Consider the following 21195-nt stretch of genomic DNA (forward strand, 5'->3'; position numbering starts at 1 on the left):
TGGTTCGCTACTACCAGGCAGAGTGGTCACAATACTATAACTAACCTTTAACAGGGTTAACGGATGACATATAATGAGAATGTGTTGAAATTACAGGAAGCACCCGCGTGGGAACGATTCTGTATCAAAAATGAATTAATATTTTATACAAATGATCACAATAACTCACTCGGAATGTTAAAGTTTTGTCGGATTACATATAAAATTTGCATATAATAATGTTATTGGGGGATTTTAATGTCATTGGAGCACCTTGAGCGAATGATTTACATGATTCTAATTAAATTTGTTGTCCAGTTATGTGGAAGACTAGTTTCATTACCATTTATCGAAACACTGAGTATTAAAAAATCTAAACTACAACGTACGAAAAGGAGAAAACAATTTCAACACAAAAAGAAGAATAAATCGTCCCGCAATTATTTTTTTCTTCCTACATATATGAACGAAAGGAACGAAACAAATTAAAGGAAAAAAAGGACCGAAAGGAGCGAAACAAACGAAAGAAACGACATAAATAAAACAAGGAATAAAATAATTTAAAAGAAAAAATTAACCTACCTGAATGTCCGTCACTACTTCCCCGTCCCGCCTACGTGATCATCACCACTCATCATCACTTCATCTCACGCACAACATACACTACGCGAGTTACCAGAAACAGAGTAACGACACGCACACCAATCACTACCAGATACCGCTTTCCTACGCGCACACTGAGCACCGCTGACTGTCACTTAACGAAACGCACACCTTTGCATGCGCTGCTGCACGCGCTGCTGCACGCACCTGCAAATTACACATACTGCACGAGACAAAAGCCCTAATTTCGACACTGGTTGATAGCCCGTTATAATCGAACCGCACAACTATTCCGAATCTACACTCGATCACTTTTTTCACGGTTAATTGATCGTCATTAATCGATAACTTGCCACGAAAAAGGATCCATTTTAAGGATCTTAGATACCACGTATTACGCACCACGTATCACGCACCATACACCACCGGGACTGCGAACGGACTGATGAGCTGATGGCTCTTTCGGTGTCGGCTTCCGACTTCGATGTAGTGGTGTTTACAGAAGCCATGGCTTATCATTAGCTTAACCACATCGATGCTATTTGACGATAGTTATCGAGTTTACCACTGCGATCGTAGTGGATCGTGTCGTTTAGCTCGGGAATATTCGTCTTTTCATGGTTGCGGCTTATCTTCCTCCCAGGCTATCCCAAGCCAATGATTCAACGTTCCATTAATTTGAGGATTGTATCAGTTCGTTATGTTCGGCTGTTAATTTTTTTCAAATGTTTAAACAAGTTGTATTTATTCTAATAGTAATACTTATTCTAGAAGTTTATAACTAACAGTTCTTTGCATATATCTATTTCAGAATTTTTGCTTAGTTCGTTTATGTAATTTATGAAACATTTCAAATGTACATAATTCCTTTGATTGCCTTCTGGAAATAAGAAACCTTCCCAGCTTAGTTTTTTCCTCTTGTTTAAAGTTTTAGTCAGTTCAATGAATGTCTCTCATTTCGTTTGGATTTTGATGCATGTGACGTACTTATGTTCCAAAGTTTCAATTTCACTGCAGTTTGGACACTTGTCTGAAGTACTAATATTCATGTGTTTCAACGCTTCATTGCTCCTGATTTTTCAATAGATGAGATAGTAGTAAAGATTTTTTTTTGGTTGCTGGTCATATTACTTTTGTGTACATTTTTCCATATTTGATTCCAATTTTTTAGCGGGTATTGTTTACATATGGGTATTGTGTTTAAATTCCTACCTTTGTTAAGCCAATAATGGTATTTTAGCCTTTGTATTGCTTCATCCCAGTTAATTTTGCTCATCAATTTAGTGTCGTTGAGAAATGACACACCAAGTACTTTGATCCTAGGTGATGTTTCCAGCCATATTACATTAATTTTGGTTCGATCGGATCTGTATCCTACATCTATACCTGTACATTTTGCGATATTTAGTTTCGCTCCTGCCAACTCTCCGAATTTCATTATGGTTTCCTTGATTTTGTTAAGTTTGCTAGGAGAGGACGATATTGCTGATATGTCATCGGGATATACCGTAATACAATCGTTTTCTCCATCACATATTTTTCTAAGTTGTTTTACAAGCGGATTAAGCTACATTACGAAGAGCAGCATCCTCCATTAAGCACCTTGTCGCACAGATCTTTGGATTTGACTGATGGTGTTCTTCTGTTAGGGAATTTTAACCAACAAAAAATATCCTGTTCAGCTCGTCAGTTTGATCCGGACTTATACGCCTGCTCGCCAATAATTACCTGCGATACCCCATTGATTCCTTTGGACAATTTCCATCCCTTTCCCCCCGAGATAGTTTTCTCGGCATCACATATGTACTCGGCTGTTCCCTTACCAACATCATTCCAAGGATATGCGCGAACTGATCTTAGCAGACTAGCAGCCATGATCTCCTCGTTCCCTACTGGCTTTCATTGCTCGAACTGCGCATCTTTTGACTTTGCTGTCGATAGTTTCGTGCAATTCATCTCAAATGCCCAGTGGCCCTACAGTGACCGGATCCTACGAAGGTAGAAAAGCAGCCAAGGTAGCATCTTCCAAGCATTCTCCTACCACCAATCTCGCCAGCCTCTACCACAAGACAATCAATGCAGGCGTTCAGGTCGTTGAGATTTATACGGACATCAAGACAGCTTTTGCATGATTAATAAAGAAATTGATTAATAAATACTGAATGTCCAAAAAAATTAATAACTTTCATCGTTTCAAAATTTGAACAGCTCAGTAAGCATATTCACATTTTCACGTTTTACACGTTTTACCTTTCCCTTTTTGGTCTAAAACATTGGTTGTTTTGATATTGCATTAGAAACCGCCGCTAAATGTACACCTTCTATTCATCAGCACTTCACGTTCAAGAGTTAATGGTTTTGCCAGATGGTTTTGCCAGCGTGTCAACCCACCGAACCCATCCACCGATGATGTATGTGTGTTGATTTACGAAATTGAATTACCTTTAAATTCCAACAGCCGCACTAATCCTATCAATCAATCGCCAATCCACCTTCGAACGTAACCACGCCCCACCCAGTGCCGTAATGGAAAACAAAATAAAAAGCGCAATCACGCGATGGATTTCGCGGTGGGAAAATCGAAAAGGATTGCATCAACCATTGGAAGTGTGTATGAGTGTGTGTGTGTATGTTTGTGCATGCGAGAATCGGAGACCGCGTTGAGCGTTGTGCCAAGAAGTGTATGGAAAAAGCTCCAGCTTTTCAACACCGGCTTTGCCAACTCATTCCCAAAAAATTTCCTTCCAAACCTCTTTTTCTCGACATCTCCATCCCTCCCTATTGCTAGCGGGAAACTTTTCCAATAAAATAGCGCTCGAGCAAATTGAAATGTTTTCGAACTCGTAATTTTACGGATCGGCAATGGCGCCATCGCCCGTAGCTCAATGGATTGTAAATGGCGAAGCTGGAACGCAAAATCCCTACATGGTGGAAAATCCGTCACTTTGAAAAACATTACCACCGGTTACCACGAACCGCTTGCTTCATCGTGTACGAGTACACGACTCCAATGAACTTACCAACCGTCAACCAACTAATGTGTTGCAAAAATGTATTACTTTAAGGGTTTGGAGGATAAGAGAAGAGGGTGGAAAAAGGGTAAAACGACTGAAAAGCTAAAAAAAAATATACATTTAGGGGTTGTAATCAGCTTTGAGGAGAAAAAAAATATACAATACACAAAAGTACAGTCGTACAGCAATCGGAAAGAAATACATAAAAGTATTATAAAGCAGAGCTACACTTGAAAAAAAGAACAAAAGAATGCACACACAAAGTCTTTGATGAGAGCAACATGTGATTACATTAAAAGGAATAAAAACATGATAGCAGATGACAGACAAAGGAAGGGTAAGTAATAATGTTTTATTTATTTGTATGGTAGAGTAAAATAAAAAATACTTTAACTATAGAGAATGCTCGTACTTTTCTAAATATAAGATGCATCTTCGATTTTAGGAACTTAATTTTAAAGATTTTTTTTTTCATAAATTCTTTCCGACGCATCTGAGTGCACTTGCATTGGCAGGTTACGCGATCTTTGGTTAAACGTTAGCCTTGACAAATCGGAAATAAATTTTTCACTAGTACCTTCAGTCGCTTCTTCTGGTAATGGCCTACTGCTCACTGCCCTCTACAGACACTTCAGCGTAACAAAGTCCATGTTGTCCAGATCGTTCTCCACTATTTAGCCCATTGCATTAACCTCCAGGAGGAACGAAGAGATCATTTTACTCTGGATATTCATCTTCAGATGCTGCGACACTTTATGGTGGTGTGTGGCTGTTGTCGGACGGCCAGAACCAGGCTGTTGCTTGACTCTCTGACCCTCCTCCAGGTAGGAGAATTAATCATAAATGTTCCAATAGACTGTATCATGCGAACGCAATGTGTTCCCCGATGTAAAACTGCTACTCTTCGGTGTGACGCCTGTCTTTTCCATACTGGCTGGTATCAAGTAACGTAGTATGATGTCACAGCTGATCTTCCCAACTGTTATCATATCGACTGTTCTACCATTTAGCTACGCGGATAACTGTAGATATACAACACAGTTGTTTAATGACCTTCAAGCCAAAATTAATGCTAACAATCTAAGCCGTTATAGGTTGTACGGTATCAAAATTAGAGAAAACTGGTTTTCGAGCCCAGCTTTTTGATTCTCGAATCATGATCATGTTGTTATCAGATGCCAGACAAAGCAAAAAGCACATTACCATGAAACAGGTTTTCATAGCCGGTTTTACACCCTTCATGAACTCTGTGTTCCTCAATGATCTAATGCTGTAAGCTTATTCTATACCAAAAAGGTACATATTTCACCATCAAGAGCAAAAGCCCATCAATCTTTGTATTCTTCAAAAATGAAAGTCACCTGGTGAGTGCAACCATTTGGGAGTCATTCAAAATCCCCAAAACCATAGGCTATTATAACCAGTTGGCGAAGCTAAACTGCAAATAAACCGACAGGCTTTTGCTATGCTATACGAAATGATGAAAAGCACAGTTGCCGTTGAGCTCTCGTGGTGTGTAGTTCGTCTTCACAATTCAATTCTAGTTCCGGCGAAGCGAATTCAAGATCTTAAAGTGAACTTTTCCATAACACAGCATGCGATCTCGGATATGGATCTCAGCCCTGCTGGGACTCGTTCTGGGTGCGATAATAGAAACTTTTGCTCATGAATCTCAAGTAGATTGTGGTAAACGAAAACTGAAAACAAGCTACCTTATTCAAAATGGGCTAGACGCAAAGCCGGGTTATTGGCCATGGCATGCAGCTATTTTCTATAAAGATGAAATTAACGAGTTTTACTACAAATGCGGAGGATCGATTATAGACGAGAACACCATCTTAACAGGTACGCATGAAACAAATTATATTACTATTGCGACTAAATGGGTGCTGCTTCATTCTCATTCTTAGCCGCTCGTTGTGTGTTTAAAATGGATCTGCCGTTATCCAAAGACGAAATTTCTATCGACGTCGGCCGTACCAATCTTGAGGAAAATGCAGAGTATACACAGATGCATGACGTGCAAGAAATAATAGTTCATCCTGAATTTAAAATAAATAACATCACAAATGATATCGCCCTAATCAAATTGGCGACTAAAATCACCATGACGAAGTTTGTACAACCCGTCTGTTTGTGGAACTTGGACGACAAACGTAACTCGATCATGAACAAAAAAGCAACGATCATTGGGTATGGCATGGCAAATAATTTGAAGCAAACGTTAGTTGGTGTTATTGATAGAATGTCTTGTGACATCGATATACCCAAAGTATTTGGAAACAAACTTGCACCTGACATGATCTGTGCCGGAGGTCAGGAAGGTGCTAGTACGTGCAGTGGCGATAGTGGCGGTGGCATGTTTTTCGAAATCGAAGGCAAATGGTTCGTTCGAGGTATTGTTTCCTTCGTTTCGGGGAATAGAGAAAATGATCTCTGTAACACTTCGAAACAAATCTCCTTAACAGACGTTGCAAATTATATCGACTGGATTAAGAAACATGTCGATTCTCGTGTATTGATTAATTCCGATGCGATTGAATTGAATTATGATGAAAAGCTCGAACTGTTTGATCTTAATACGTGCGGTTTGGTATCGAACACGGTTGCTGCTGATGGGACACAATGGACCCTGCCCTGGCTTGGATTTGTTGGCATCTACAGGCTGTCGGATAATACGATCGATAAAAGATGTGCAGTCACATTGCTAAACGAATGGTATGCTGTAGGGCCGGCACATTGTTTCCAAAACGACGGTTTAGAGTAAGTATATCTACTTTAAACACCTCACGGCACTTTACTTTAGAGCATAACTTTTCTGTATCTTCACACTTTCTCTACTTCACAGACGAAGAGCACTTTTTGGTGGTAATAGCGAACTGACAGAACCGATTTGTAACAATCGAAAGAAACCCTGTCAAAGCCCAACACAAATGCTTCAAATACAACGAGTCATCATCCATCCGAAGTATAGCATCAACAATACTGCGGACAATATAGCACTTATCGAGTTGCTCAACCCAGCGGATACAACGCAACCGAATGTACAAGCTATTTGTATACCAATCATCCCCAAGTTACGCACAAACAAAACTGGAGATCTTTCGATTGCGGCTCATGCATCATCTCCACCTTCATTCGCGAGCAAACCAGTAAATTTCATCGATTCCAAAGAATGTACTGCAAAGTATGCTCAAGCAGAGTTCCCACTGGTGCTTGAAACAAAGAGACTTTGTACTCAAATCTCTGATAGAGATGCACAGAACTGCACTCAGCTGAAAGCTGGAGCACCTCTTCAGCAGCTACGAAAGCTCAATGATAAGGAGCAGTATTTCTTACGAGGATTCGATTTGTTTGAGCGCTCTTGCTCAACATCACTCCCGTCGGTTTACAGCAACGTAAACAATTACCTGGATTGGATACTGTACAACATGAGATACGACATTTTGGACGACAGTGACGAAACATCAAATGACGAAGACTCGGCTATAGGGGATAGCTGGAATAAGCTGCAGCTAAAGCAAGGAACGGGAATACTTTCTCTTTTTAACCTAGAAACTTGTGGCGTTACTTCGACAATAATAAACAATGCTACGAAGGTTGACCGTACATTCTACCCCTGGATGGGATTGTTGGCCACGCATAAAAACACCATGGAGGCCATAACATACATCGAAAGTGCAGTTGTTTTGATCAGTGACAGATACGCATTGGCCCCAGCTCACATTATTAACAATTCTGTGTCATGGTGAGTATTCTGTAGAATAGTTTTTATTGTAGATTATTATGACAAATTTCTTCTGTAATTTTTCTAGGCGTTTTGTCATCCTGGGATACTGCAACGCTTTGCTTTTAGCTAACTGCGAACATTCCAAATGCGATCATCTGTTTCACAAAGTAGAAATCAAGAACATACTCATCCATCCGTTGTACGTAGGCGACCCTAAGAGCCACAATATCGCTCTCATAGAGTTTATGAAACCAGCAGATCTCAAACATCGCTATATCAATCCCATATGCCTGCCACTCACCAAGGAGTTACGGAAGAATAAACCGATGGATTTGACAGTAGTACCTTTCAGAAACTATGACAACGAGGTTAAAAATCTAATCTCGATTAATCCAATGGTCTGTCAAGAACGGTTTGCACAGGAAGGATTTTTGTTACCCATAGGAAAAATTCCAAAATGTGCCGAAAGTGTGAATAATATAGAAAGAAAACGTGTATTTCTCAAATCTGGCGCAATGTTGCAAACTTCTTCACGGATTGACGGACAAGATCGATACTTCCTCAGGGGCATTAATATTCACAATGACACAGTTGGCAAAGATTATCAATACCTACCTTATTCGTTTACGAACACCGATCTGTACCTTGACTGGATACTAAAGAATATGAACGAATCACTACAACGAAACTCAACCACCACTAGCGATCTTCAAGAAAGTAATCCCATTGATTCTGGTCCAGTAAATCTTCCGCCGGTAAAAATACACGTCAAAGCAGGGTTATTCAACCTGAATACCTGTGGAGTGTATCCAGATAACAAAAACACGATGAACAGGCTATACTCACCCTGGCTGGGCTATGTCACAGCTCATCCGGATCCTAAAGATCTACTGTGTATGGTAACATTGATAAGCGAATGGTACGCCGTGGGACCAGTTCACACTTTAATTGATCGTACAGAGTAAGTACATTTCTTCTTCTTGAGTATTAATCCTCCATCCTTCATCATGATCGTATTAACCTGTTTATTTTAACTTTCTTCTCATTTCAGCCTTAAACTTCAGCTTGGCAGTATGATCGACTCTTCCGATGTGGTCTGCGAAGAAGGCGATGAGTCTACGCTTTGCGATCCTGAGTTACAGAAAATCCCAATACAGCGAATGATTGTTCATCCGCAGTACAACGCTTTCGATAACAGCAACAACATCATGCTACTGGAACTGTCTAGACCAGTGAGAAAGCCTCAGATAAATCCGGTCTGTTTGCCGGTCGATGATCAGATTCGCAGCTACGACATTTCCGACATGAGAGCCCACGCCTTCAATTTGCTCACACTCAACTTCATTGCACAGAAGCTGGACGAACATACGTACTTTACTTCTAGCGAGTGTCAAACGCGATGGAACAAGTTGGCACTAAATTGGAGCCTCGAAAATGTTACACAATGCATAATGGCTCAATACTCACCCAACACGGAATGTTTGAATTCCCTTCCAGGCTTTCCAGTCTACACGGCTCAACACATTAACGGCATAGAAAGACACTTTTTGCGCGGATTTGCCAAAGCATGGCCACATTTTTGTAGTAAATATTATCCTGTCGTCTTTACTAATATTGACACTCACCTGGACTGGATACTAGAGACTGTGAACAACAGCAATGTTGTGGTTTAGGTTCTCAAAAAATCTTTTTACTCATTATGGCGCCAAATGTTTTTAACAACTATTGAAAACATTAAGGTACGAAAATAATCATCATTTAAATCACATGGTGTTTAGTATAAAGAAGATGTCGAAGATGCAGAAGATTGTTCGTTTATATGTGTTATTAACTTTTCAATGGTTATGAATAAAAACTTTTCAATAATTACTGGGTATAACATACAAGCTTCATTACCTTTCGGAATCGTTCGAATCTCTGAGGACGGACTCTCCTGTTTGCTGTTTAACATCGCTCTGGAAGGTGTCATGCGAAGCGCGGGTTTCGACATCCGGGACACGATTTTCACCCGTTCTCTCCAATTTCTCGGCATCGCGGATGACATCGACATCATCGGACGGACATCTGCGGCGGTGTGGATTGAGGATCAATGCGACGAAGACAAAGTACCTGTTTGCCGGAGGCTCTGTCCGTGAGGAGCACAGCGAGCTCGTTGGCTGGATCTGGTGGAGTCAAACCTGTCGGAGATCGGATGCAGCCGTGGATGGAGGACTGCAGCCCTGGACCGAGTTTCCTGGAAACGGATTGGTGACCAGGCCATGTCTACACGACGTGCTCGAATGTGAGCAGTCCAGATAAGAAGAAGAGAACATACAAGCTATAACATCAGTTCGACGCAAAACATTAGATTTCAATGATTGGTGATTCGGTTCTTCCCAATCATTAACTACCGAAAACCCGTTTTTCGATCATCATAAAGCAATAAAACTTTTTCACTGTAAAGAAACTCATTTAAACATACGTCTTAATGTTCCCTATAAGATGTGTAAGAAAAGATATAGCTACTTCTCAATCACTCATAATTAGTTGGGTTATTCCATTCTTTGCTACTACATTAGCATATCTGCATTATAAGTAATTGTTTTGGTATTCTGTTTCATATGTTACCTACAATGCCAAAACCAGTTTGGGTAACCATTGGCGAACATATTTTTGTGTTGCAACTTCACACTCAAATTCGTTCTGCGGGGTAACAGGTTTTTGAAGATGTATCTTATAGATGATGGAAGAAGTGCAAATCTTTCGGCTCGTAAGCTTTTTTTTAACTTCATGCGTCATACCAGCTTTATCAAAAGCATACGTAGAATATCCGATTGTGGATGCTCATGGTTTTTTATGTATTGAGCCAGAGCAGTTTGATGATAAACATACGATCAATTACTGATAAATGATTTCAGTTTTATTCATGGTTACCCAAATTCTTGTTTTACCGCACATGAATAACATGCTAATGGCATGTTTAACGCTGATATGGTGTCCAACGAGAACAATGCTAAAAAACTGAGGCATAGGCAGAGGAGAAAAATTAGCACTTGCGAACATTTTACTTTAGTCATCATCGATCGATCATCAGTCCTCGCGTGAATGATCCGATCTAAAGTGATAACACGTAACTTGTTTTATTGAATCTTTTATCTTTATTGATCAAATAATCTATTCTTTAATTGTATCAAGTTGTAACCAAACAGACCAAGCTTTGCAACATGTATACACTCCCACAAAATGTTCTTTTTGCCGAATAACTTGGCTAAAAATATCGCGAAGTGTTAGGATGCTCAAACCGGTTATACCAATATCACATAAGATGTTCTGGAGACGTGCGCAAGTTTTAACAAAAGAAAAAAAACAATTCATTCTTAATTTATGCCTCAGATTTTGCGAACCCCAGTTCTAAAAAACTAAGTTACAGCACAATCAGCTACAATATTGATAGTATTATCCAAATTTGACGCCGAATTTGACTGATGTAGCGAACAAAAATGACGAAAAGATCAAAATATTCGCCGGAACACAGCCTACAATAAGCAACGAGATACGTTAGCACATCGGTTGTAAATTAGTCTGTGACAAGAACACTCAAACTTGACGGAATAAAATACAGAAACCTGTTGGATATGCCCACCGATAAATATCGCTAGATATGCCTCCAGTATCAAACGTTTCACGTTTCAAATAATCAAAAAAACACGAAGAACGACACAGTTGCCGCTGAGCTCTCGCAGTGTGTGGTTCGTCTTGAAAAGAATTTACTGGAATTCAAGTGTTTAAAGTGAACTTTCGAGAACAAAACATGCGATCTCGGATATGGATCTTAGCCCTGCTGGGAATCGTTCTGCGTATGATAATTGAAACTTCTGCACAGGAGTATCGAGTGATTTGCGGTAGAAGAAAGGTGAAAACAAGCTACCTTATTCAAAATGGGCTAGACGCAAAGCCGGGTCATTGGCCATGGCATGCAGCAATTTTCTATATAAAAAATGACTTGTTCGACTATAAGTGCGGAGGATCGATTATAGACGAGAACACCATCTTAACAGGTATGCATCAAAGAACATCCGAACCGAATGGATTAAATAAATCTCACCTCATGCACATCTTTTAGCCGCGCACTGTGTTTTCACGAGTGGAGTGAAACGGGCAAGCGAAGTCTCAATCCACGTTGGCCGTAACCATATCAAAGAAGATGCAGAGTACACACAGATACATGATGCACAAGACATAATAGTACATCCTAAATTTAGATCAGGTACAATTTACAACGACATCGCCCTAATTAAGCTGGACACCAGCATCACGTGGTCAAAGTTTGTGCAACCCGTCTGCTTGTGGAACTTGGACGAAAGTTGGAACACAATCGTCGGTAAGAATGGTACGATCGTCGGATTCGGCTTAACTGAAGCGAACACTGTATCAGAGAATTTAAAGCAAACGTTAGTTGGTGTCATTGATGGGCTGAAGTGCGTGGAAAAGGATCGTGATGTGTTTGGCAATCAGCTTACATCGAATATGATATGCGCCGGAGGACAGGAAGGTGCTATAGCGTGTAGCGGTGATAGTGGCGGTGGCATGTTTTTCGAAATCGAAGGCAAATGGTTCGTTCGAGGTATTGTTTCTTTTACACCACGTTTAACTGTAGATGGACTTTGCGATGCGTCAACATACACCGCCTTTACTGATGTTTCTAAGTATATGGACTGGATTACAAAGTATGTTGATCCTCGCGTCTTGTCGGTTAGCTCTGATGTTATTGAAGTGGACTACGATGAAAAGCTCGAACTGTTTGATCTTAATACGTGCGGTTTGGTATCCAGCACGGTTGCTGCTGACGGTGACCGATGGACCCTGCCCTGGCTTGGATTTGTTGGAATTTATAAGTCGTCGGATAATACGATCGATAAAAGATGTGCAGTCACATTGTTGAACGAATGGTATGCTGTAGGGCCGGCACATTGTTTCCAAAACGACGGTTTAGAGTAAGTGTATCTACTTTAAACACTTCACGGCACTTTACTTTAGAGCCTAACGCTTCGGTATCTTCACACTTTCTCTACTCCACAGACGAAGAGTACTTTTTGGTGGTAATAGCGAACTGACAGAACCGATTTGTAACAATCGAAAGAAACCCTGTCAAAGCCCAACACAAATGCTTCAAATACAACGAGTCATCATCCATCCGAAATACAGCATCAACAATACTGCGGACAATATAGCACTTATTGAGTTGCTCAACCCAGCGGATACAACGCAACCGAATGTACAAGCTATTTGTATACCAATCATCCCCAAGTTACGAACAAACAAAACTGAGGACCTTTCTATTGCGTCTCATATGTCTTTTCCTCGTTCCTTTGCAAGCAAACCAGTAAATTTCATCGATTCCAACGACTGTACTGCCAAATACGCCCAAGAAGAGTTCTCTCTGTTCCTCGAAACAAAGCGACTTTGTACCCAAATCTCTGACAGAGGTGCGCAGGACTGCATTCAGCTGAAAGCTGGAGGACCTCTCCAACAGTTGAGAAGGTTCAACGGAAGAAGGCAATATTTCCTACGAGGTTTCGATTTGTTTGGGCGCTCTTGTTCAACCTCGTTACCATCCGTTTATAGCAATGTAAACAACTACCTTGACTGGATACTGTACAACATGAGATACGACATTTTGGAAAAGAATGATGAAGCTCCAAGCAATGAAGGCTCTGATATAGAGGATAGTTGGAATACGCTACATCAAGAGCCAGACCGGGAGAAGCTTTCGCTATTCAACCTAGATACCTGTGGAGTTGCGTCCCTAAACATTGATACGGTCGACGAACGTACATTCTACCCCTGGATGGGATTGTTGGCCACGCATAAAAACACCATGGAGGCCATAACATACATCGAAAGTGCAGTTGTTTTGATCAGTGACAGATACGCATTGACTCCTGCTCACATTATCAACAATTCAGTGTCATGGTGAGTATTCTGTAGAATAGTTTTTATTGTAGATTATTATGACAAATTTCTTCTGTAATTTTTCTAGGCGTTTTGTCATCCTGGGATACTGCAATTCTTTGCTTTTAGTTAATTGTGCCAATGCACCATGCGATCATCTGTTTCACAAAGTAGAAATCAAGAACATACTCATCCATCCGTTGTACGAAGGCGACCCTAAGAGCCACAATATCGCTCTCATAGAGTTTATGAAACCAGCAGATCTCAAACATCGCTATATCAATCCCATATGCCTGCCACTCACCAAGGAGTTACGGAAGAATAAACCATTGGATTTGACAGTAGTACCTTTCAAGAACTATGATAACGAGGTTCGAAATTTAACGCTAATACCTCCCCTAACCTGTCAAGAACGGTTTGCACAGGAAGGATTCGTAACTACCCTGAAAACAGCACCATTATGCACTGAGGACATGAACAAAGCTAGCAAAGAGCGTGTGTTTCTGAAATCCGGCGCAATGTTGCAAACTTCTTCACGGATTGACGGACAAAATCGATACTTCCTCAGAGGTATCAATATCTTGAACGATACTGTTAAGGCAGAATATGAATATATACCATATTCGTTTACGAACACCGATCTATACCTTGACTGGATTCTAGATAACATGAATGAGGAATATGACCAGGATAGCGTCGCCACGAATGAGCTAGCAGAGCATCAGCCTATTGATTCTGGACCAGTACATCTTCCTGCAGTAAGATTTCGTTCTAAGAAAAGATTGATCAACCTGAATACCTGTGGAGTGTATCCAGATAACAAAAACACGATGAACAGGCTTTACTCACCCTGGCTGGGCTATGTCACAGCTCATCCGGATCCTAAAGATCTACTGTGTATGGTAACATTGATAAGCGAATGGTACGCCGTGGGACCAGTTCACACTTTAATTGATCGTACAGAGTAAGTACATTTCTTCTTCTTGAGTATTAATCCTTCATCATGATCGTATTAACCTGTTTATTTTGACTTTCTTCTCATTTCAGTCTTAAACTTCAGCTTGGCAGTATGATTGACTCTTCCGATGTGGTCTGCGAAGAAGGCGATGAGTCCACGCTTTGCGATCCTGAGTTACAGAAAATCCCAATACAACGAATGATTGTTCATCCGCAGTACAACGCTTTCGATAACAGCAACAACATCATGCTATTGGAACTGTCTAGACCAGTGAGAAAGCCTCAGATAAATCCGGTCTGTTTGCCGGTCGATGATCAGATTCGCAGCTACGACATTTCCGACATGAGAGCCCACGCCTTCAATTTGCTCACACTCAACTTCATTGCACAGAAGCTGGACAAACATACGTACTTTACTTCTAGCGAGTGTCAAACGCGATGGAACAAGTTGGCACTAAATTGGAGCCTCGAAAATGTTACACAATGCATAATGGCTCAATACTCACCCAACACGGAATGTTTGAATTCCCTTCCAGGGTTTCCAGTCTACACGGCTCAACACATTAATGGCATAGAAAGACACTTTCTGCGCGGATTTGCCAAAGCATGGCCACATTTTTGTAGTAAATATTATCCTGTCATCTTTACTAATATTGACACTCACCTGGACTGGATACTGCAAAATATGGACGCAAGCTTAAACTACAAACAATTGTCATTCGATTTACGTAGCAGACTGGAATTTGTATAGGTCACGCAAAATGATTGACTTGTATGTTCACGTGTGTTTTAAGAGATAAAAATTAACACGATCTTGTAACATAAATACGGGTTTGAAACCTCATAGTATAAGATGAGAGAAAATAAAATAACGTTTCCTGTGCCCCATATTGTATAGAATAAATAATGAAAATCAATGTCCATTTAACCACTAAAGCTGTAAGACAGCGGACTATAAATCATTCATTCATGCTGTAATTTACGGCGAACAGACGGTCAGCGGACTGGCTCAGTCATAACTAAGTGAAGCCGATTGGTACAAAAATTGTCAACCGCACACAAACAAATCTGTTGTCAAAAGTAGTCAAAAACTAATGTGACCCAGGAAAGTTTCGTCGCATGATGCTGGAAGGAAAATGTTACAGCAGTTAAGAGACCATTGAACACCTGCTGTAGATTTATAGTTTCAGTCAGATTTTTTTCATTCATGAAACGTGTAACGTTTAGTTAAAAAACATAATCCAATTCAATGTTCACCATATTGGATCAGAATTCAAATCTCTTACCAGCGAATAAAAATAGAAACTTTATTATCACCTATACTTCTTCATATGAGTACGATCCAGCAACATGTCGGATCCCGTGTTCAAATCTCATCAGTACTGGATGGTGTGCCTTCACTTAATACACTGACCTCTGAATATTTTACTAACAGATTGCTCAACCATTAAACCATAGTAGATCAAATTAGTAGAACAGTAGTTACAGTAGTCAGCTCCACAACAACAAGAAAAAAAAGGTAACGGACAGAAGTCGAAAATCCGCAACCCCGTACCATAAGTTAACTCTCCTGTATCCGAAAGTAACTGATGACTGCAAATGGTTGTTCCAATTCCTCTCCGATGAACTTGTTTGCTATGAAGCCTGTACCGCTCACAATCACAAACACTCACTGCGCCAACACGCAAAACATTGTTGATGCATTTGTTAAATGCAGCTAGCTGTAATGAGTAAACCCTTCCGGCAGTGGTACTTTTGCAACCAATCAGCAGCTCAACTCTGGCACATGATAGCTTTCTTGTGCAGCAAGCAGCAATCGTCAGCCATCCGAAACAATAACGCCGTACGAAGTTTATCGTTTTAATAAAAAAAAAGTCAACGATAAATTAACGTCCGCTTCTGACGTGACCGAAATGAATTTCAACCAATCTTGGTGGATTCGCTGTAGTCGAACTTCTCCGCATGGACCATAGTTATAAAGAGGGAATTTTGGAATTTTCGGCATAAAAACCCGTTTTGGGGAAGAAAGCTAACAAGTCGCTTCCAAAAACTCCATCCAAACCATCTGTTTCGTAAGCATTCAGCATTTTGGTTAAGCACACTTAAGCATGTTTTGACTTTTTTAAGACAGTTAAATTTGAAGAGATATTAGTTCGGTTTTCATTTCTGTACCTCGGGAAGGAAACTATCCTGTTTCGCATACCAGTGGAGCAACATAAACCTAGCGGGATGTGTAGTGTCCATTCCATACAGCGAGCATAACCACTGAAACACCAAACCAGAATGTGCAGCTTCGAAACGATCATTTTCCTTGCCTTTGGACCGAGCGGTACTACACGTTGCACATACACTGCATCGATAACAATCAGTGACTTTTGAATTATTTTACTAGCTCTATCCGCTTATGGGTAGCAATAAGTCTACGTCTTTTTAAACCCAACGACCCTATCAACATTTTTGGACGAACCGGGCATTCTAGAATTTCCATCCGGGATACGTGAGAGTGTTCAGTTTCAATTTCCCTAACTAACACCACAACTTGGTGCTTGGACGAAAAAGGTGATCAGTGAAGTACCAATGGTCAGTGCAAAAGCTACTCCAACTCTCATTGGAGCAACCGTCCGCAAGCAGCTAAAGGAAAGAAAATGCTGATTAGTTGGTAGCCAAACCACACTATCCATCAAGATTACGTACATTGGGCAAGGTGGTGCAACATTCATTCATTGCTACCTAGCTCTGCATCCTGAAGTAAGTCAGCCAAACGTAGGAAAATATTTTAATTAAAATGTCTCATAACGGAGTTATCATTTAGCGGTATCTGATCCCTACATCTAGAGAACCTTGAATTGTGAGCGCGCACCAAAGGCATATTTATACCGTTCTGAGGTACTTTATTTAAGGTAAACACATTCAACGTCAAGTTTCGTTCAATTTACCGAAATGTTTTCTTCCGAAACATTTCAACAACCAGCTGAAACATTTTACCAAAAAAAAATCGTTTTTTGCACAACGATACCACCTATTTACTCACCCGGCATCAAAGTGTTGGGGGGTTTTTAGGATAAACTTCTACTACTTACCGCTTATCACACAGTGCACACTGATTGCCAGCTGTTTCGACGAGCGTATTTCGCATTAGTGTTGGGCAAAATGCTGTTTCGGACGGAATCTATTCCGGAGCGCTCCGAACTTTCCGGAATCGATTCCAGATAGTAGGTCCGGATTCGGATGCGGAACTGGTTCCAGAATCGGATTCGTTTCGGAATCGATTCCGGAATCGGATCCTGAATTGGTGCCAGAATCGGATCCGGAATTGATTCCGGAACCAGAAACGATTCCGAAAACGAAATCGGAATCAGAAGCGATTACCCATTAATAGGGTAAATTCGACAAAAAAACGGAATCGCTTCCGAATGACTCCATAAATTTTGGTTTTTGGATTTGGCTTAAATTTTGGATGGTTTTTAAATAATCCATCCGGAACCGTCCGGAACCGCTAGTCGGCAGCCGGAGCCGTCGGAGCCGTCCGAAGCCGTCCGGAGCCGCTAGTCGGCAGCCGGAGTCGTCCGGAGCCGGACGGTTCCGGACGGCTCCGACGATTCCGACGGCTCCGGACGGTTCCGGATGGCTCCGAACGGCTCCGGACGGTTCCGGACGGCTCCGACGATTGCGACGGCTCCGGACGGCTCCGGGCGGCTCCGGGCGGCTCCAGGCGGAATCGTGGTTTTAACCTAGCCGGAGTTGCTATGCCCGGAAGCGGTTCGGAGCCGTGGGTGCGATTCCGAGAACCCATCACTATTCCGAACACGACATCGGAACCAGGTAGCTCCGATTCCTAATGCCCATCACTATTTCGCATACCCATCCAATTTGGAGGATTCGTTAGTTTAATTGCCAACAAGCTTCGGGCACCGACCATTTCCTTCCGTCCAAAAACGTGCCGCTCGGTATGCGTGCGTATGCTGCTGCATCCAATCAGAGACAGTCGGTCAAAGCAAGTGCTACCGATTTACGAAACACTCAGCGCGTTCTAGCTTTGGAAGTAGACGTTTGCACAAGCGTTGAACACCGTCACTTACTACCCTTGTTGTTGTCGTAAACAATTTACAGCCTGTAGTCTAAACTTCTTTCCCCAAACTTTAAGCAAATAATCACCCCAAATACCATCAACATTTATTCACGCCCTACACGGATAATGATGAACGGTGCGATTGTGCAAACCAAACCATCCTACACCTTTATGTCACGATACACCTCCTGAGCGATCCATCCGAGATAGTGGCTAACGTTGGTGTACACTCCCGGGAAATTTTCCTTACCGCAGCGGGGCCATCCGAAGCTGGTAATGCCGGCCAAATACCACGCGCCTTCCGAAAAAACCATCAGTGGGCCACCGGAGTCTCCGTGGCATGTGTCCTGACCGCGAACTCCACCAGCACATATGTGTTCCACACCGACACCATTGTCATTCGGTGTCTGGAACACCTTTCTACACCGTTCCGAATCAAACTCCCGAAGAGTTACGTACTTCAACCGGTACGACAAAGCGTTATCTATGGATTTTTAAATCACAAATTAAAGCACAAACGCAATCAGACAATTGGACAAACATCATTTACAACCGACCAACCATCGTACGCTTACCTTCATCTGTCGAACCCCAACCAGCGGCCGTATACTCCGTTTCAGTACCATCCGATGGCAGATAGCTAGTATTCACCGGCAGACATATTGGTTTAACGAACAGACTATACTCCACGTCGGTTGCTAGTTCGATCAGTGCGATATCATTAATGTGTATCCCAGAGCTCACACGGTAGTCGGGATGAATGACAAACCGCTCGACATCATAATCCTTCCGGCAGATCGGTTCGTCGTAATCCTCTAAATGCTTGCAATCTTTATTTCCACGATGGTTCATGTGATTCCATTCGGCTAAGCGTACCGAATGACTGCAACAAACAGTGAACAATTAAACAAAATTACTGAGCGGCCGTTCACCAGCAAATGATCGTTGGAATTGGTGTGAAAAATATCCGGGTGCTTATCGAAAATATACACCAAACGGATGAAGATTACTTGCTACTTTACACACTTACATTTCCCATCCCTTCGACTTGGCCGATTTGTAACAATGGGCAGCTGTAAGTACGAACCGCTTGCTGATCAACGAACCACCACAGTTTGCATTTATCCTATGCTGACGGGTCTGGAAACGTAACAAAGCCATCCAACGATACTCTCCAAACTCGGTATCATTCCCACCGTATATCCGACGAAAAGGCGCCATTGGACCGCACAACGGTTCGTTCGTAAACTGAGGGCAACAAACGAGTGGCAATCCATCGGGCAGCGTTCCACACTGTAAGTTCTCTAGGTACTGTGTATCGCTGTACTCAAAATTGTCCTTTCTCATCAGATGTAAAACATATCCACATTCCCGCACTCGGATACACCGTCCGGCTATACCTTTCGGCGTTAAACATGGTTGCGATTCTTGACCGTAACACTGCACGACCATCATAAGACAAACCACACTACAAACTATTCTCCACGAACTCATTGCGTTGCTTTAGTCGAACGTTTTGGGACAAAACTTTTAATTGTCAACTGCACGCGATCAACTCCGAAACAACACTGAACGTTCGGAAGAGATTGCTTTTCTATCTAGCTTGCCAATGGCGCAGTGACGTTATGCAGTAAGCAGAATTATTGACGCCCCTCTTTTTGCACGCTTGCTGGAATAACCGAGATTGGAAACGAATACGCATACGGAATAACCCGGTGCAGTTAACATTTCTAACGCACAAGGTCCACTTAAAAACAGCGCAGCTTTTTCACGCACAAATTCATCATCAACATCATCCAGGTTGGTGCCATAGCGTTAATGTATATGCGAGAAATGCTTCTAAGAAGCTAAGGCTAATGGTTTAAGGTGAAAAAAATCCCATAAACTAAAGACAAGCTGGAGGAGTATTTACGCTGAAAGAAGATAACATTTTGCATGTGGTTGTAAGCGCAATAACTGGTGAGCGATTGCGGAAATAAATGCGTTCTTGAGCAATCGAGGCGGGGATTTTTTTTTTGCTCGGTTAGAACGGCCTGGCCGTATCAAGACTTATTTTACCACGTAGCAGGATAGTCAGTCCATGCTACGGAGGGAAGGTCCGGATGGGATTTGAAGCCGGTCCTGCCGTGTGGACGGGCGCCTTTTATCACATGCCCCAACCAAGAAAATAAATAATGACTCTCCTCAATGTACTTTAGTTAATTAGTTTGGTCCAGGTTAATATTATTTTAGTTATATTAGTTACATACTTAAATAACTCTACGAACTGGACATAATTTGTCTACCAACTTAACTAAATGGAAAATAAACTCTCTTATTTTATTAAAGTTTGTCGTAGAGTTTTGCATTAATGTTTTAAAAATGATCAATAATGAGAAGTAGCATTTATCTTATGTGTGTAATTTACTCATGAAGCTAGGACGATGTCAGGATGATGTTTAAAAACTTAATAATGAAAAAATATCCAACATTTTCAATACCTGCAATCGGCTGATTGAGGTTTTTTTTCATGTTCTTTTTCATGAACATTATTAGGTGCATAAGTTCTTGGGTCGCTCTTCTGGGCCGTTTGAAGTTTTATTTTCAGTTTCCAATCCTAAACTGGCCTAAATTGGCCAACTTCATAAGTTCAATTTCTGAGCATTTCATTTCAAACCACAGTTAATTCCAGCTTTAAAAGAGTTCAACTTCCAAATGCTTGTTATGGATACTCGTTGTGAGAGTGTTGACTGTGCATTCAAAAACATTATAAATCTTATGATGTAGTGAAATATAAAAAAATGGATTATAAAATAGTTCCCTAAATTAAAGAAAGAATTATTAATGCAAAAAAAAATATTTCACTGCTGAGATTTTTTTTTGTATTTTCAAAACTAGCCAGCACGAATAAAACACACTCCTCAAATTTGCAT

The 21195-nt window shown here is 41.2% G+C and overlaps 4 protein-coding genes across 4 annotated transcripts; 3 read left to right on the forward strand and 1 right to left on the reverse strand.

Moving 5' to 3' along the window:
- Positions 1-4026: 4026 nt before the first annotated feature.
- LOC125769540 (elastase-1-like) lies at positions 4027-6377 on the forward strand. The gene is made up of 2 exons (XM_049438273.1): positions 4027-5492; positions 5549-6377. Exons 1-2 carry the CDS (start codon positions 5192-5194, stop codon positions 6361-6363), a joined length of 1116 nt encoding a protein of 371 aa, XP_049294230.1. The 5' UTR covers positions 4027-5191; the 3' UTR covers positions 6364-6377.
- Positions 6378-6407: 30 nt separating this feature from the next.
- On the forward strand, positions 6408-9647 carry LOC125769024 (uncharacterized). Its single transcript, XM_049437407.1, has 2 exons — positions 6408-8287; positions 8378-9647. The coding sequence occupies exons 1-2, from the start codon at positions 7383-7385 to the stop codon at positions 8997-8999; spliced, it is 1527 nt and encodes a 508-aa protein (XP_049293364.1). The 5' UTR covers positions 6408-7382; the 3' UTR covers positions 9000-9647.
- A 1408-nt stretch (positions 9648-11055) lies between these two features.
- LOC125769541 (transmembrane protease serine 9-like) lies at positions 11056-17590 on the forward strand. The gene is made up of 5 exons (XM_049438274.1): positions 11056-11363; positions 11429-12299; positions 12385-13278; positions 14305-14732; positions 17424-17590. The coding sequence occupies exons 1-5, from the start codon at positions 11117-11119 to the stop codon at positions 17588-17590; spliced, it is 2607 nt and encodes an 868-aa protein (XP_049294231.1). The 5' UTR covers positions 11056-11116.
- A 780-nt stretch (positions 17591-18370) lies between these two features.
- Positions 18371-20073, reverse strand: LOC125769029 (CLIP domain-containing serine protease B14-like). Its single transcript, XM_049437427.1, has 3 exons — positions 19314-20073; positions 18859-19166; positions 18371-18767 (listed from the first exon to the last, which is right to left on the reverse strand). The coding sequence occupies exons 1-3, from the start codon at positions 19775-19777 to the stop codon at positions 18445-18447; spliced, it is 1095 nt and encodes a 364-aa protein (XP_049293384.1). The 5' UTR covers positions 19778-20073; the 3' UTR covers positions 18371-18444.
- Between the last annotated feature and the right edge of the window lie 1122 nt (positions 20074-21195).

This window comes from Anopheles funestus, chromosome 3RL, assembly GCF_943734845.2.
Source record: "Anopheles funestus chromosome 3RL, idAnoFuneDA-416_04, whole genome shotgun sequence".
NCBI lineage: Eukaryota > Metazoa > Arthropoda > Insecta > Diptera > Culicidae > Anopheles > Anopheles funestus.

Bases quoted from the DNA above. Each gene is read 5' to 3' on its own strand.
- LOC125769540 (XM_049438273.1), top strand. From the start codon at position 5,192: ATGCGATCTCGGATATGGATCTCAGCCCTGCTGGGACTCGTTCTGGGT. The intron at 5,493-5,548 runs ATTCTCATTCTT...CGTTATCCAAAG, and splicing joins GACTAAATGGGTGCTGCTTC to ACGAAATTTCTATCGACGTC.
- LOC125769024 (XM_049437407.1), top strand. From the start codon at position 7,383: ATGACAAATTTCTTCTGTAATTTTTCTAGGCGTTTTGTCATCCTGGGA. The intron at 8,288-8,377 runs GTAAGTACATTT...TTCTCATTTCAG, and splicing joins ACTTTAATTGATCGTACAGA to CCTTAAACTTCAGCTTGGCA.
- LOC125769541 (XM_049438274.1), top strand. From the start codon at position 11,117: ATGCGATCTCGGATATGGATCTTAGCCCTGCTGGGAATCGTTCTGCGT. The intron at 12,300-12,384 runs GTAAGTGTATCT...TCTACTCCACAG, and splicing joins TTCCAAAACGACGGTTTAGA to ACGAAGAGTACTTTTTGGTG. The intron at 14,733-17,423 runs GTTTGAATTCCC...AATCGATTCCAG, and splicing joins ATACTCACCCAACACGGAAT to ATAGTAGGTCCGGATTCGGA.
- LOC125769029 (XM_049437427.1), bottom strand. From the start codon at position 19,777: ATGAGTTCGTGGAGAATAGTTTGTAGTGTGGTTTGTCTTATGATGGTC. The intron at 19,167-19,313 runs GTAAGTGTGTAA...TGTTTGTTGCAG, and splicing joins AAGTCGAAGGGATGGGAAAT to TCATTCGGTACGCTTAGCCG. The intron at 18,768-18,858 runs GTAAGCGTACGA...AAAAATCCATAG, and splicing joins TTGGGGTTCGACAGATGAAG to ATAACGCTTTGTCGTACCGG.